This window comes from Pipra filicauda, unplaced genomic scaffold (genome assembly GCF_003945595.2).
Source record: "Pipra filicauda isolate LSUMZ 115617 unplaced genomic scaffold, ASM394559v2 scaffold96_size2947999_pilon, whole genome shotgun sequence".
NCBI classification, from domain to species: domain Eukaryota; kingdom Metazoa; phylum Chordata; class Aves; order Passeriformes; family Pipridae; genus Pipra; species Pipra filicauda.
Window position 1 is genome coordinate 716,552 of NW_024105164.1, and position 14,916 is coordinate 731,467.

General features: G+C 41.8%; 1 protein-coding gene and 1 long non-coding RNA gene across 6 annotated transcripts in view; both read left to right on the forward strand.

Annotated features, from left to right (window-relative positions):
• LOC113986646 (WASH complex subunit 2A-like) overlaps window positions 1–12,150 on the forward strand; it is a 35,277-nt gene extending 23,127 nt beyond the window's left edge. For 3 of the 5 annotated variants that reach the window (XM_027718542.2, XM_039377890.1, XM_039377891.1), the window contains 7 exons: window positions 1,600–1,728; window positions 1,934–2,029; window positions 3,115–3,234; window positions 5,579–5,791; window positions 7,548–8,153; window positions 8,780–8,954; window positions 11,666–12,150. In XM_027718542.2, the coding sequence (XP_027574343.1) occupies window positions 1,600–1,728; window positions 1,934–2,029; window positions 3,115–3,234; window positions 5,579–5,791; window positions 7,548–8,153; window positions 8,780–8,954; window positions 11,666–11,802 (1,476 nt within the window). In that variant the 3' untranslated portion in view covers window positions 11,803–12,150. Of the gene's footprint in view, window positions 1–1,599; window positions 1,729–1,933; window positions 2,030–3,114; window positions 3,235–4,813; window positions 5,498–5,578; window positions 5,792–7,547; window positions 8,154–8,779; window positions 8,955–11,665 lie in introns of those variants that run through there. The other 2 variants (XM_027718513.2, XM_039377892.1) reach the window with 2 other exon arrangements.
• A 264-nt stretch (window positions 12,151–12,414) lies between these two features.
• On the forward strand, window positions 12,415–13,639 carry LOC120322486. Its single transcript, XR_005562238.1, has 2 exons — window positions 12,415–13,136; window positions 13,359–13,639. It is a non-coding gene; the product is annotated as an uncharacterized LOC120322486 (long non-coding RNA).
• Window positions 13,640–14,916: the final 1,277 nt, after the last annotated feature.

Genomic DNA, 14,916 nt, shown 5'->3' on the forward strand with positions numbered 1-14,916 from the left:
GTTCTTGAACACTAGGAAATAGTATTTCTACCTCTACTACTCCAGGCAAGGGTGTTTTTTTTTCACCCTTCCTTTTCTTCATGCCATGGAAGCTAATGTTTCTCAGTTTCTAGACTTCCAGATTCTTGGGTGAGAAATTATGCCTGCTCTTCCTCATGATCCTGAATCCCTTTGTGAATTTTCCTGTCCCACTAACTCAAAAGCCTTTTGCTGCATGCTAGTATGAAAAGAAATTTTGTACAGATGTTTTGGTGCAGCTACTTGATGTCTGCTATACAGAGCCGACTCTTCAGTTGCTCCTCAAAGTCAGAGGTAATAGGAAGTAGAAGAATGTAGAGTTTTAAGCCTGTGGTTTATCCCTTTACTTTCATTATATTGTTGCAGTTTGCTTGCCGCATATATGCCTGCAGACTTAGCTTCAGTAAGAATTATCTTAATCCTGTGTTTACTTCTGGTTTTCAAGTGTGTGTATTCACTTCTTTAAAAAGCCTCCAGCTGCCCTGTTCTTACTGTCTGGCTTTCCTGATATAGCATATACCATCAAGAGGTGGACTTTGAATTTTTAGTAGCAATATCCTTGAATCCATGGCAATGTTCTTGTTTCTACTTAATGCAATGTAACAAAATTTTCTCTGTAAATTTGAAGTTGTGTCAAAAAGCACATACTGTATACTACAGTGTACCACAAGGTTTTGGCATCTGCTGTTTTGGCATCCATCCTGCTGCCTGGATTTTGTGTCTGATGTCATGCTACTGGACATTGAGTCATGTTCCTGAAGAGATAGATGAGTGGTGAAACACAGACACTGGCCCCTACTGAGACACTGAGTGGGGCCTTTGCGTGAAAGTCAGACCTGGGTGCATACAGTGCACTCTGATCATAGGAGGGCATTGTTTTTGCTGATACTTGTTGCTTTGCCAGGTAGTGGAGGGCTTATAAGGCAATGTGTATAATTTCAACCTTTCCCCTCTCCCTCCCCCCAACAAATTTGAAAATAGAAGTTCTTGCCAAAGGCAGACAGTATGTTCTGTTCTTCATTGTGAGGGTGTGCTTGCTTTCACAGGAGGAGAACAGAGAGTCTAGCAACAATAATAGCTTTATAGGCCTTCAACTTTTTTAAAGACAATTATTTTTTTTTATTCTTCTTTGAAAAGGTAGCTTAAGAAGATAATTAAAGAGATTCTCTTCCTCTCACTTCTATGTCCTGCACCCTTAGCTGAAATTTTAAAGGCATAAAAGTCTTACTGGAATATAAAACTTATTGTACAGTCCTGATAACATACTGAAAACCTTTTTTTTTTTTTTTTCCTTCAAAGGAAGCTTTACTGGTAAATAGTAGCAGCTGGATCTTAAATCAGCAGACCCAGATACATTGTGGCTAATGCCTTATCATTAAATTGAACTATAAATACAAATATTTCCATTGTAAGTTTTGCAGATTTGGTCAAAATAAAAAAAAAACCTGGCAGTTGTAGTTTTATTTTTGTTACCAGGGTCATCGTACAGCCTTAGGTGAATTGTAACATGTCTTATCACTAGGAAAATAACCTCCTTAAAGAGGGACTTTCTCACTGTGGACCTTTCTCCTCTCCTTTCAGGCTTCTGAGAAAACTGCTCGGCCCAAAAGCACTGGGGTCTTTCAAGATGAAGAGCTTCTCTTCAGTCACAAACTTCAGAAGGACAATGATCCTGATGTTGATCTCTTTGCCAGCCCCAAGAAGTCAGTGGTGAGTTCATAGTCCTCCTCTGAACCTCCTGTTTAAAAACAGTCTTCCAAGTGCACAGCCTACTGGTTTTTCTTGTTTGGACACAGCATAGAAGTCACTGATTTCCAGGGAGGGCCAAATGCTAATATCAGTGCAGGCATCATGGGCTGAAGGAGATGTGCTTTGGATCTGTGACTCATCTTTTCTTTATTCTTTGTTTCTTTAGTCTGCAAACCGTGTCCTGAAGCCACCATCCGGAGGAGGCCTTTTTGGGGACGATGATGAGGATGATCTCTTCAGTACTGCTAAAACAAACCTTCCGGTATCTGTTCCTCTACTGTAAATGGCTTATATAAAAGACATTGGAAGGAAGTTATGGAAGGGATTTTCTCCTTATGTATTTCCACAAGAAATTAGGTGACTTCTCAAATCTTTTTGAGATAATAGAAATGGTCATTGTGACCCTGAATACATAGGGAACGAACAGATGCTTTAGGTCTCCCAAAGTTGGGATGAGAGAATTGGATTCTGTTTCTTTTTGTGTACCAGAAGGACTGGTTTAGGTATAAGAGAACACACCTGAGCAGAAATCAGAGTAGTAGAGTTTGTATTGTTTAGTTGTTTAACTTGCTAATATTGCTTCCCTGTACTTCATGCATGACTGATGAGCTTTGCTCTATGAGTTATGTAATTCAAGTTTCTGCAGGTTGGTTTGATCTAAGGTAGTGATGTGGTATTAAAATCCTCGTGATCATTGGATTGTTTTTAGAGGGTGAGCAGCTGCAGTAACGAACTAGACTGCAATACAGGTGGTCTGAGGTCAAAGTCCTACCATGCATTCTAAACTGCTACTCTAAATGTATTTACCTTAATTAAATTGAAACCAACTTTTACTTTAGTCTGTTTTCATGTCTGTAGCTGGAAGTTAGGCTAGGAAACTGGCAATAATTCCTGGAAACAGTTTCTTTGAGGACTGTGGAGTGGACGATCTTAAATAATTAGCTCTTGGAAGCTATATATGGAGCCTGTTTGCTTGAAAACATAAAAACAGCACTGTTCCTTAGCTAGTTTTGTGCTTTTATTTTCCCTGCTGTCTTGTGTATGAGGAAATATGCATGCACTTGAATGTTTATTGGTGCTCTCATTGTTAATCATTAGCATAGACAGCAAAGGTTGAGGTAGGCTAGAGGAACTGAGGGGTGGAAGGCCCTTGCATTGCAGAGCCAAAAGACAATGCCTGCTATGCACTGCAGAATCAAAAGGTTTAGCTAGTTTTCTGTTCAGTTAAAAGCAAGATTTTAAGAAGTTTTGCTTGGGTTGTTCTTTTGGGGGTTTGGGCTTTTTTGGGATCTATACACCATGCTTTTTACCCCATTTGTGTTGACTTGGTGATCTTAATGCTTTCAGAAAATAGCCGAGAAGAAAACTCTTCAGACCAATGTTGGCCCTTCCTTAGAGAGCAGTAACCTTCTAGAAACTACTTTAAGTGCCAAGCAAGATGAGACTCTGAGGGCAGCAACTACCGAGGCAAGTACTTAAATCTTGCATGCCTAGAACAGCATGCAAATAAAAAGGAGATGTATTATCCAGTTTTAAGTAAGTGTCTTGGAAGATGAAAACTAATGCCTGGATTCACTGGTTTCAAAGCAGCAAAGCATGGCCAAACTCGTCTTTGGCTTATCAGCAGGTGCACTGTTTCTATCAAGAAGTTTAAATACTATTGATGCAGTGCCCACACATATATGAAAGTACAAGGCAGTGAAGAGCTACACCTTAGGTCCAGTTGGATTGAAAATGGGTTGTTGTTTCTTCTTCTCTGAAGTACCAGTGTCTGTTGGGGTGAATGTGATTTTTAAAGGTCGTCTTTCTCAGAAAGAAGAGCAGGGCATGCAGCAAAATCTGTGGCTGTTGAGAATCTTATCTTGGAGATTTTATGCTGAGCAAACAAGACTCCTACTGCTGTCCTTAATCTTGCAGAATCAAGGGTCTCTGGGAGACATAGTGTGGATCTGAGTTCTGTCCTGTGCCTCACCAGAACTACTTGTTGGATTTTCATGTGTAGGAGATTTAGCTTTTCATTGTAGAGAGTAGATGTTTTTTTCTCCCCTGGGCTGATAACCACAGAGCAAGTCTGTAGGATTACTAATTAGCCTGTCTTCTCTTACGGTAAAGTGTTCCTTGGAGCATAAAACCAGGCTTGTCTTCCTGTTTTTTGTAGCTACTGACAGCTTGGTGTAGGAATGGTCTCAGCTTGTCTGAGGTTCAGCTGAACACTACATGCTTTTAAGTGGAGAATAATCTTCTCAGACACCAGGATTCCTCTGCATGTTATCAAGACCATCAAACCAGTGTCCTAACCCTTGCAAACCCTCAGTTACTTCAACACGATGGAAGGAGCTATGACTGCCCAGGCATAATGACAGCAATACAGCCTAGCTCACAGAACCATGTAGACTACAAACCTGTGGAGAGCAAGTCCTGGGAAGAGCACCTTAGCTGATTTGATTCATTCCCTGAGTCTTAGAATTGACTGAAGTCTTCAGACCAAACAGCTGCTCTCCTCTTTTAGTCTAGTCTTCTTTCTGGCACTGCTGGCCTGCTTTCTGTAGAGGAACACTCACTTCTCTGAAGCTGTGTGGTACAATTTTGAAGCCCTCTTGGCTTCCATGTGGGCTTCCTTGAAGTCTGTGGCCCAACTGTAGCCAGTCACGAAGAGAAAGGTTAGTTAGATGATAATATGGCAATATGGCTTTAGAGAATTTTTAGAGGACAGAATAAGCAAGGACAGAGGGTAGCTGTCATGGTTTGATTTGACTGGTGGTGGCTGTGAGCTGGAGAAGATGGAAGTTGTTGGGTACTATGGCAAAGTATAATATTGGGTAGAAGGAAGGTGGAATGAAATGTGATAATGAAGATAGGTCCATGGCATGTGGGAAACTGAAAACTGAGTGACTGTAGCTCTAGTGCTAGAATGTGATGATGACAAAGTATCTTCAAAAGAAATTGGTAAGCAATTAGCTGCTTTCTATCGATGTATTAAAATGCAAACTATGGTCTGGTTGATGACAACTTGTCCACTTGTTTAATCCAATGTAATTTTGTGCAGAAATCTACAGGTCCTGTTCCCATTAAAACCAAAGAGCCCTCATCTCGGATTGGAAAGCTACAAGTAATTAACTTTACTGGCATTTTAACTTTCAAAAAAAATAATAATCTTCCTTGCCTCACTGATGGCTTTCCCTAAAAACAAAATCTTATTGCTTCCTTACCTTACTCTTGCAATATTATTTTTTTCAGATGGCGTATTTTTGATTACTTTTTCTGTGTTGCATGTTTAATATTATTTCCCCCTCCTGTTTCAGTCCTGACTCTGAGAAGCACTATTTACTCTGTTTGGGGGGCAGAGGGTGGGTTCCTCTTTGACCTGCTGTTCTTCTCAGCACTGTTAAGTATGTTTAGAGACTCATAAGGATATTTTCAGAGACCCCTAGAGGTAGCTTTGGTTATGTTCCTCTTCTGACTTGAAATGACTAATAACTATCTATATCACACTATCACTCAAAGTCACAACCATTGTGTCCTCAGGCAGAATATTGAGCTGTGTAAGTGTTTGGTCTGACATAATGTGACCATGCTGTTCCTGGAGCTATTATACACAATAATAGTGTTGACCACTCTACAGATTCAGTGAGACAGAGAATGTGGGAGACACAGAAGTTCATAGGTCTGAGAAAAGCCAGGCATTTTGGAAGTAGAACTTGAATGCCCAGATGCTCTAGTTCTTACTGCTTCTCTGGAGCCGTGCTTGCTCTGGAGCAGTAGTAATGTGATCTCTTTTTGTGTGTATGTTTTTGTTTTCTTTGTTTTGTAGGCTAACTTAGCTATTAATCCTGCAGCCTTACTACCTGGTGCAATGCCTAAAGTCTCCAATGTAAAGTCCCCCTTACCAGTGCTGGACACTCCGTTACATGATCCCAACGATGCACAAAACAGCGAAGCCTTGTCTGCGTCAGGAAACAGGGAAGAACCAGGTGTGAGCTTTGATCAGCCTATGCAAGCGGATACCTTGCACAGCGCCAATAAGGTAACCTTGGTACTTAGGGGGAGAGAAGAGGGGATTAAAAATACAGTCTGTCCTCATGCAGGAATTTGGTTTGGTATGCAAGTTCTGCTAACGGTGTGGTTTATTTGAATCTAAATGGAAATGTGAAAGTCTAATCCCCTCTCATTTCCTTGGATCACTGAAGAGAAAGTGAAGGAAAGTGAAGCCTGCTATATCCTTCTCTCTATAAGGGGCTTATTTTGCAAAGGCTTGATTCTGTGTCTTTTTAAAGTATATGTGTATGTAAAGTACAGTGCATTTCCGTATAGGTTGAAGTATCTTAGTATAACATCTTGTCCTACCCCAGGAGGCACCAACCTAAAAAAGCATAAAAAAGGCATCTTGCTAGGCTAACTGTAAAATCTGTTACAGACAACTGCTTTGACAAGCTATCAAGAACACATCACTGCTGTATGTTGACCTTTACTTCCTCTGTGGATAAAAATGTCATGCTGTCCTGAACTGTCACTCTCAATTCTTTTTCAAAGAAAACCTTTGTTTTCATACAAAGCCAAAACAAAAAGAAGTGTTACAGCTTTTGACATGGCAAATCTCTAGCTCCTGACTCACTTGTTTTTTACTCATACTTTTTACTTTATGGACTGCAAAAGGCATATTCTAATTAAAGATTTAATGGTTTTGTAAAAAAAGTAAGTGTGAAACATGTAGCTAAGATTTCATCTGGTTGCTTATGATCGTATAAGTCTCTTGGGTTTCCTAGCAGCAACAGCAATTTGAGTAAGATAACTTAGAATCTTAACTTTGATTCTTTCTTTCTTTTCTTAATGCTGATGAGGTTGTTCATTACTAGATGAGCACAGAGATGACTTGGGAAGATGCAGCAACTGTCACCACAATGGCTGACATGATCCCTTACTGATGAGTTTGAAGCTTGTACACCAGACTAATGCATTACCATAGTTGTTTCCAATAGCAGCATGTCCCACGCAACAGACAAAGCTCTCTATTGTGCTACTTTTAAATAGATGGGCTTGCAAAAGAATAGAGAGCCTGTAGCTGCAAATGATCAACCCTGAATGCTCAATTTAGTGTAGTGATGATGCATGTTTTTTTACAGAAGTAAACTGAGAAGAAGCATCTTGTGGTTCAGGTTACTTTTTTTTGGCATATCATTGCTTCTTCAAGCTTTCAAGTTTGAGTTCAAGCTGTAAATATGCAGCCAAATGCACTTTCTTCCAAAGGCTGGAATGAAGCAACCTACCCAGCATTCTGGCTGTCCTCTTAGAGAACAGTGCATGGAGCAATTAATTAAAGAGAAGAGGAGGTTGTACTGATCCATTTCCTACCCATGTAAATACTCCTGTCCATGTGGGATATGGTAGAGGCTATAATGGAAACTTGCAAGGGGGCTTCCTTAAAAGCAGCAATTAACTGCAATAGGCTATGCAGAAAATGAAATTGCATGGAAAACATAATTAGTCATGGCTTTGACAGACTAACTGTACTGTAGAAGCCCCTGGATTAGCAAGCTGGCAGACTGACTAAGGTATTACCTAAAGCCAAGGGGCTAGAATGGCTTGTTGTGTTGTGACTCTCCACTTGTGAGTGCTGTTGCTTTTGTTCACCAGTTCCACCTGCTGTGGAATGACTACAGGCAGCAAATCCAAAGTCCTGCGTTATTTTTCTGAACTTTACTACAAACTATTCCAATCTTTAATGTGCCATGGGGCTTTTTCCTTATGTATAATCCTGCTCTGCATTTTTTCCTTTCTTGCAGACCAGGATCAGGGTTACAGGAAGACGAAGACCTCCTAGCAGAATGGCCCGCCGGCTGGCTGCCCAAGAGTCTGAAGGGAGTGAGGAGGTGGACAGTACTAAAGAATCACAATTCTCTCTACCAAAACAGACAGTAGTGAACATAAAGGAGCCTCTTGCTACTGAAGCAGAGTCCAAGGAAAATGGCTTTCTCTCTGGCTTGTCACTACTAGCTCACAGCAGTGTTTTGTCTGCTGGGACAAACAAACTCCTTCCTCCAGAATCCACAGAAAATGGGGATGATCTGTTTGAATCGGAAGACGTTTTTGCTAGCAGCTCAACGTCCAGACCAGCTGCACAATCAAAATTAAAAGAGGGAATGCCAGACAGTGTGGCTAACAAACCCATCAAGTGCAGAGAGAAAAAGCCTGATCTGTCTGTTCTGGGTGATGAGGACAGCAGTGATCTCTTCCAGCCTGTACAGCAAAAATCTTCAACAAAAAGCAGCCCTATACCTTTCCTGGAGGAAGAGGAAGACTCTCTCTTCACTTATCAGAAAACTGGAAAAAAGGAGTTGAAATCTGCTGTACACCAAGCAGTTGACCCTGCTGCCCAAGATATCTTTGAGGTAGTGGTCAAAGCTGCCACGTTGGCTTTTTTGATCCTCAGGGCCATATTTAGACCCATCTACTTAGATGTTTAATGGAGGCTGCCGAGTAGGATGGGGTGTGCAGGATAGGTAGTGATAGAAGTAAACTGTCAATCCTGCTCTGCTGCTGGGCAATGGAAACCCTTTATTTGGTTGTTTATTCCTTTACTGGCAGCAGTGGATTAAAAAGTGGAGCAGGCATAATACAGAGCAGGCATGTCACTGAATGTGCTGTGACAACATACCTTTTTCAGAGTAATGAAGTATTTGGTTCTTATCTGTCTATTCAGTGCACAGCAGCTCAAATAACACTTTAAAAAAAGGAATAAAATTGTTGGACTGGGCAGCTGATAACAGGCCTCGGAGTGCAATCCACCACTAAGGCACTTCTGCCAAGTGCCCCAAGGGACTCAAACTTCTCATGTTTGAGAATCACAGAATCAGTTAGATTGTCAAAGGATCATCAAGCCCAACCTTCGACTGACAAGCCCAAGAAGCCCAAGGCTGTCAGTCTTCTAAACATCTCAGGTGCTGTGTACAGATAATTTGACTATTCTCTTGAACTATGTTGTGGGTTGATGAAATCTCTCTGTGTTTTCTCCAAGGATGATATATTTGCTACTGAGGCAATTAAACCAATGAACAAAGTGAAAGAAAAAATGCCAGAGACTAACTTGTTTGATGATAACATCGATATTTTTGCGGATCTTACTGTAAAACCAAAAGAAAAGAAGACCAAGAAAAAGGTGGAACAAAAATCCATATTTGATGATGATATGGGTAAGTGTATGTTTAAGTAAATGTCTTTCTACTAATCTCATAATATTGTCCTGAATTGCACTCATCTAAGATATTTTAGAACCCTCTGCTTTCTTTTAACTTTTCAACTGCTCTGAAATCTCCAGTCGCCTTTGGATTTTAACCTTGGATGAGAACTTCCTAGATTTGTAGAACTAGCATGGCATTTAAATGGTTTAGGAGAGTGTATAAAATTGTTCTGAGAGAAAGGATAGTTTGATTTCTGTAGGGGTTTTCTTACTTGAAGGAATTAAAAAATTACACTTACAGGCAGTAAGAGACTAATTTCATGTTGTTATGGCTCTGAGACACATTCTGTGTTTCAGTTTGTGCAGCTTTTTGTATTGTACTGTCAGATGAGTCACCGATATGAACAGTGAACAAACACTGAACAAATATGAACAAATTATTCCCATCTCACCTTCACTATTGTGTTGACTACCCTGGAGCCTGTAAGCTTTTGTTTACATCCATGGGCCCAGGTCAATTTACAGATACTACACCTGAGAGCGAAAGTTTGCCATGTATCATTTGTTGAAAAAAACAGCAAGTAGTGATGTGAAAGGCTGGCAAGCATATTCCTTTCTTCTCCATCAGTGGGGACTCTGAAAGTAATTTGATCCTCAGCTGTGTTTGTTCTCAGGCTTTCCATGTTTATAGCTGTTCTTTGGGATTGCATATATTTCTCTACTAAGACAAAAAATTCGCTTCTCTAGCTTTGGTTCTTGTCAAGTCTTCATTCTTTGTCATTAATTCGAGTTTAATCTCACTTATTGCTGTTTTACTTGGACTGAAGCTAAGCATTCCAGCCTGATAGAATGACCTGGCTCAATCTGTAAATGTATTACAAAACTTGCCAGAGAATGAACATCTTGAGATTTCAAAACCTTCTCAATTAATATAAAATGTGAGACTTAAAGGTTTGCTAGGAAGATATTGAAATATATATTGCATTATTAAGAAAACCTTAGTTTAATCATTTACATTTTTCATGTAGCCTATGCAAATGAAACAGTACATAGGTGCAGTCTGGGGGGATGGAGGCTGCAGGCTGTTTTCTTTTGTCCTACCACAGCTGTCCAGTCGCTGTTTACTGCATTTGTGTTAGGCTTGTGGTAGCAATATTAGAAAAACCATCTCAGCTCTTTATCCTAGCCTCCTTACTGACCTTATGGCTGATGTCACAAATATCTTAATGTCACCCCTGCTAGCTTGCAAAATGGTGACTGAGCTTTCCTGTGTGTTAACAAATACTGTTTTCCATGGCCAAAACTTTTCTGTTCCTTAAGCCTTGTTATAAAATGGGAGTGATACCTCTACTGCTTATGGCACTCACTTCCCCTCTGCTGTAAAGCTAATCCATGTGATAGCTTCTTGCTCTGGAGTGATGCCAGCAGGGGATTACTCTGTTTTACTGCCTTTCTAAACTGCTCTTATGATGAAATGTGGTCCTGGATTATTCCTGTGTAATCCCTATCATCAGCACAGTAGCAGACACATGCTGAAGTGGAAGTAGCAGCAAGAAGAGACAGGGAAACACATTGTGATAGACCACTTTGTGCTTGGCCTCTGCTCAAGGTTAAAGAAGATTGAAATACTAGTTTTTATACTCTGGACTAATAAATGGCTATTAATCTCTACATAGTGCCCATGTTTTTAATAGAGATTCAAGACCAGTTATGTGCTACTTACACTGGCCTTGCGAATCACTAGTGATCCTCATATCTCAGTCTTGTAATTTTTTGGTTTTATAATCCAACTGCATAATCTGAGTATCCTAAATTTCTTAGTTTACAGTAGGAGATATGCTGGTTTTTTATGCTCAGGAAACCTCACAGCAACACTTTAGCATGTGTATGGCTGCAGCTTCATTTCTTTCCACGAGCACAGTCCTAAACACCAGCAGCACTAGCCACAGCAAGAACTGCAGGACTGTGAGCTCTGCTGCTGACATGAGCTATCCATGTTGGAGGGTTTAGTTTCTACACGTTATCCTCCAGGAGAGAACTCTGTCTTAATGGCAGTGTGATATTTTTCCACTTTGTGTTCCTAGTTATTCACATCAGAAGTGTTTGTATTGAGGAAGGTGGTGGGAGATCTTGATTCAAGACTGTAAGACAGGCTTTTTGAATATTCATCAGGATGATGGTTGTAGCTGTCATTTTAGCAGTGCTCTGTTCTCAAGGGATTTATGTTGTGTTCTTTCTGTAGATTAAAGGCTCATGGTTAGTGGATGTCAACGCTAGTTGCTAGCAACTACCATCTTTTCCTCTTCTGATTTTCTTTGGCAACAACCTCACAGCTCTTGGATCTCTCAGGTTCCTCAGACTCTAATGTTCTAGATAAGAGGGATGTTGTCTGGCACTTGCACAATGGAACTTATTGTGGAGCTTTAATTTATTAGTACTTTTCAAATGCTTATGAGAGCTTGAACATGTTATAAAATATAAGTAGTATATTTTATACTGTCTACTGAAAAGAAAAAAAAATTCTTAATTTGACTTACAGCTAACAGCTCCCACGTATGTCCTTACAAATGCATCCAGAATCGCAAGTAGCAGGAAAGCATTTGTTTGTCACAGAATGTCCTTGGCGCAATCACTGCTGTGTGCTGGAGTCTCTTATGCACAACATTTACTTCTGTTTAGCAGTCACATTCCATTAAAATCCATCTTTTTTTTTCCTCCCTTTAGATGATATCTTCTCTACCAGCCAAGTCAAGATACCAACTCCCAAAACCAGACCTTCCCAAACAGCCTCAGAAGCAAAATCTGAAAGCAAGATCCTGAGCACGTTTGATGACCCGTTGAATGCCTTTGGAGGCCAGTAGCCAAGGGGAATGTGTTGCAGAGAGGTGGCCTTCCTTATGCCCTGTTCAGTACTAATACTCTGGATTCTCTTAATTCAGTAGAGCTGAAATGAGATGGATGTGGATATTTAAATGAGATTACCATTTTAAATGGTTAGTATTCTCCTGTGCTAGTCTAATTCTGCTAAATTATATATTTTTTAAAGAATAGAGTAACCTCATGCTATTATGTTTCCATGGTGCCCAGATGAATATAGCCTGTGCAATACCTGCAATGAAGTAATCTATTATATAAAAGATAGTTTGTTTTATTGAACAGATTTATAGATAAAATAATGCATAAATAGTAAATGGAGTCTGTTAAACCTGCTCTGTCTGCATGTCTTATTTTCCTCTTTACCCCTTGCTTAGAGTGTCTGCATCATGACTTGAAAACAACCAAAACCACTACCATGCCTTGTCTGGGTCAGCTGCCAACCTGCTGAGTTAATATTAGGGTAAGACTGGGTTTGGCTATCAGGTACAGCTTCTCTTATGGAATCAAGCAGTTAACAAATCTCAGTGCAGGACTTGATAGCAGCTAGAGATGAGGTATTTCATATTGGCAGCCAATATGAAAATTGGCTATGGTCTATAAAAATAACAATAGTTAACACTTCCCTGCCAGGAAGCTCATGTTACAAATGAGTACCGAGTGGTCCATGAGAACAACAGAAACCTAACATGGTCTTCTGTTCAAGTTGTAAGCCACTAAATGAGATTTTTCACCTGCATGGATTTGGCAGAGTTTTGCAAATAACACTTTCCACAAAGTCCATCTGTACAGATCAGCTTGGTCACTTGAGAGCTAACAAGCCCATGTACATACTTTATGCAGAGACTCTTTTGCACATTAAGGCTTGCTGTCTCGTTTGCCTTCTCATCCATAACACGTTGTAGGCTGTTTACAGGAGGTTGCTATTCTGTGGAATCCCTTTAACTGTCTGGTGTATTTGGCTTAACCTTGCTTCCTGTATTTTCTAGCTTCCCCTTCTGGAATAGATGCCATTAACCATACCCAGTGGTAGACGCTCTCCTGCATGCGTACAAGGAGAGCAAATGTATAAATGCAGATTGATAAATGTTTCTTTTATTATATCAGTGATTGCCTGTAATTCTGACTAGATGCTCTGCTTTTATGATAATAATGTACTAGTTTATCTCCAACTCTTTAAGACTGTTCTGCTCTGTGTGAATTTAAAGCATGCACTCAGAGGACTTCTTTAAGAGCAATTCCTACTTTCACTGGAGCCCTGGTTCTGAGACATCTGCTTCAATCTCTTGTGTCTCCAGTTGAATTTACTTTATCAGGCACAGTAAGTACTACAGCTGAAGCATCTAGCTCTAATGAGGGTAAAGCAGGAGGAAAGGTTGGAAGGGATAAAGGAGAAACGTGATGTATTGATTTGTGCCATACGTGGGCCTGATAATGATTCATGTTAAGTGGGGGGTAAGTTGGGAGTAGCAGCTTGGAAAAAAATGTGGGAGCTATTTGCAAATGGGTGTCTACAGTGAAAGTGCTTGCACTTTATTTATAGGCATTACACCTGCTGCATATGTCTCATACATGATTTGGATTGCTGCTTTACTCCTTCTGTGCTTAGAAGGGCTTCAAAGACATACTGGAGGAAAAGAGGAAAAAGAGGGTGAATTCTTTTTTTTCTTTTTCTGCATCCTCCTTTCTTCTTGGCCCTTCACATTTATAACTTCTATAGCATTGCAAGGATGGCTGTTCACAAGCCAAGAACCCTGAGGGCCAAAAGCTCTTGAAGTAGGAGAAAAATAAAGCTCGTGCCTTAAAGTGTTTCTTAAACTTAAATGTGAAAGTTCAGCAGAGAAAAGCTCTTGATATAAACTTGCACTATGATGAAGATCAGAACCTTTCTTCCCCTCCAGTCTTTCTAAGCTGGCACAGGGAGAGTCTCTGTGCCTTTCCCTTTGTCTCTTCACATATTAAAATGTGTGGTCTTCAGTTTTAACAACCTGTGGGAGCCTGGTCTAGGCACTTCACTTCTAGGAGGGTTTGGTCTGAGTGGTGACTTTTTTAACCAAGTTTTGGCTAGATGTTGGTTTGGGTGGTTGTGGGTTTTTTGTTTGTTCTCTTATGTTTTGTTTTTCTTTGCAAATTTGATAAACCATGGCTGCATTTTTCTCCAAAGAGCAGAGCCTGGAGGCCCAGCGTTACAATGCCCAGGAGCTGTCACAGCACTCCTGTATGTGCTACATGCTTGTGGAAAGCCACAGTGTTTGTTCTGAGTGTCTTAACTGGGCCTAAAACCTAACAGCTAGTCAGGGTAGGTCTTGCATAATTTTAAAACCTAAATGGAAAGTAAAGTGTTTAATGTAATTAGCACTTCCTAATAGGATAAGCTTGTTTTCTCTAGACTGTGATCATCCGAGGGAAGCTCTGCTTCTGGAGACCGGCCTGCGGGAGCAGAGGCGAGCGCTGACCTTCAGGGAAGGTGCCCGAGAGCTGTTTCTGGCCCCTGCCGCGGCCGGGAACGCTCCTGTCCCGGCTGGGGACACCGGCGCAGCTGCGCGCACTGCGAGTCCTCCCGCCCGTGCGGGCCGGGCCGCGCGCTGCGCTGGGACACACCGGCACTCCCCGGGAGCCTCTCGGGCCGAGCGTAAGGTGTCCATGCTGGCGTTGCCCCTCTAGCGCTCCGGCCGGGGCGAGCCGCCGGTGCCACCGCTCCTCGGCCTTACCCGGCCCCGCTGGACTACTTGTTCCAGGAGACCCCGCGGCCGCCGCCGCTGTCACGGGCCCGCCGGTCGCGCTGTGGGCGTTGCACAGACTCACATGATGCTTTGGGTGGGAAGGAACCCGAAAGCCCGTCCCGTTCCACCCCCCGCCGTGGGCGGGGTTTCCCTGGAGCAGGGTGCCCGGAGCCCGGTCCAGCCCGGCCCGGAACACGCCGGCGACGGGGAAACGCATCCGGGTCCTTCCCCGCGCACGCGCGGCCGCCCCGCGTCTTAACGACCATAACAAGCGGCCCGGCGGCGCCCGCCCCTGAGGCGCCGTGAGCCCCGCCCCTCTGGGGCGCTGATTGGTCGAGCTGCGTGAGAGCGGGCGTCCCATTGGCCCGCGGGAGGGGC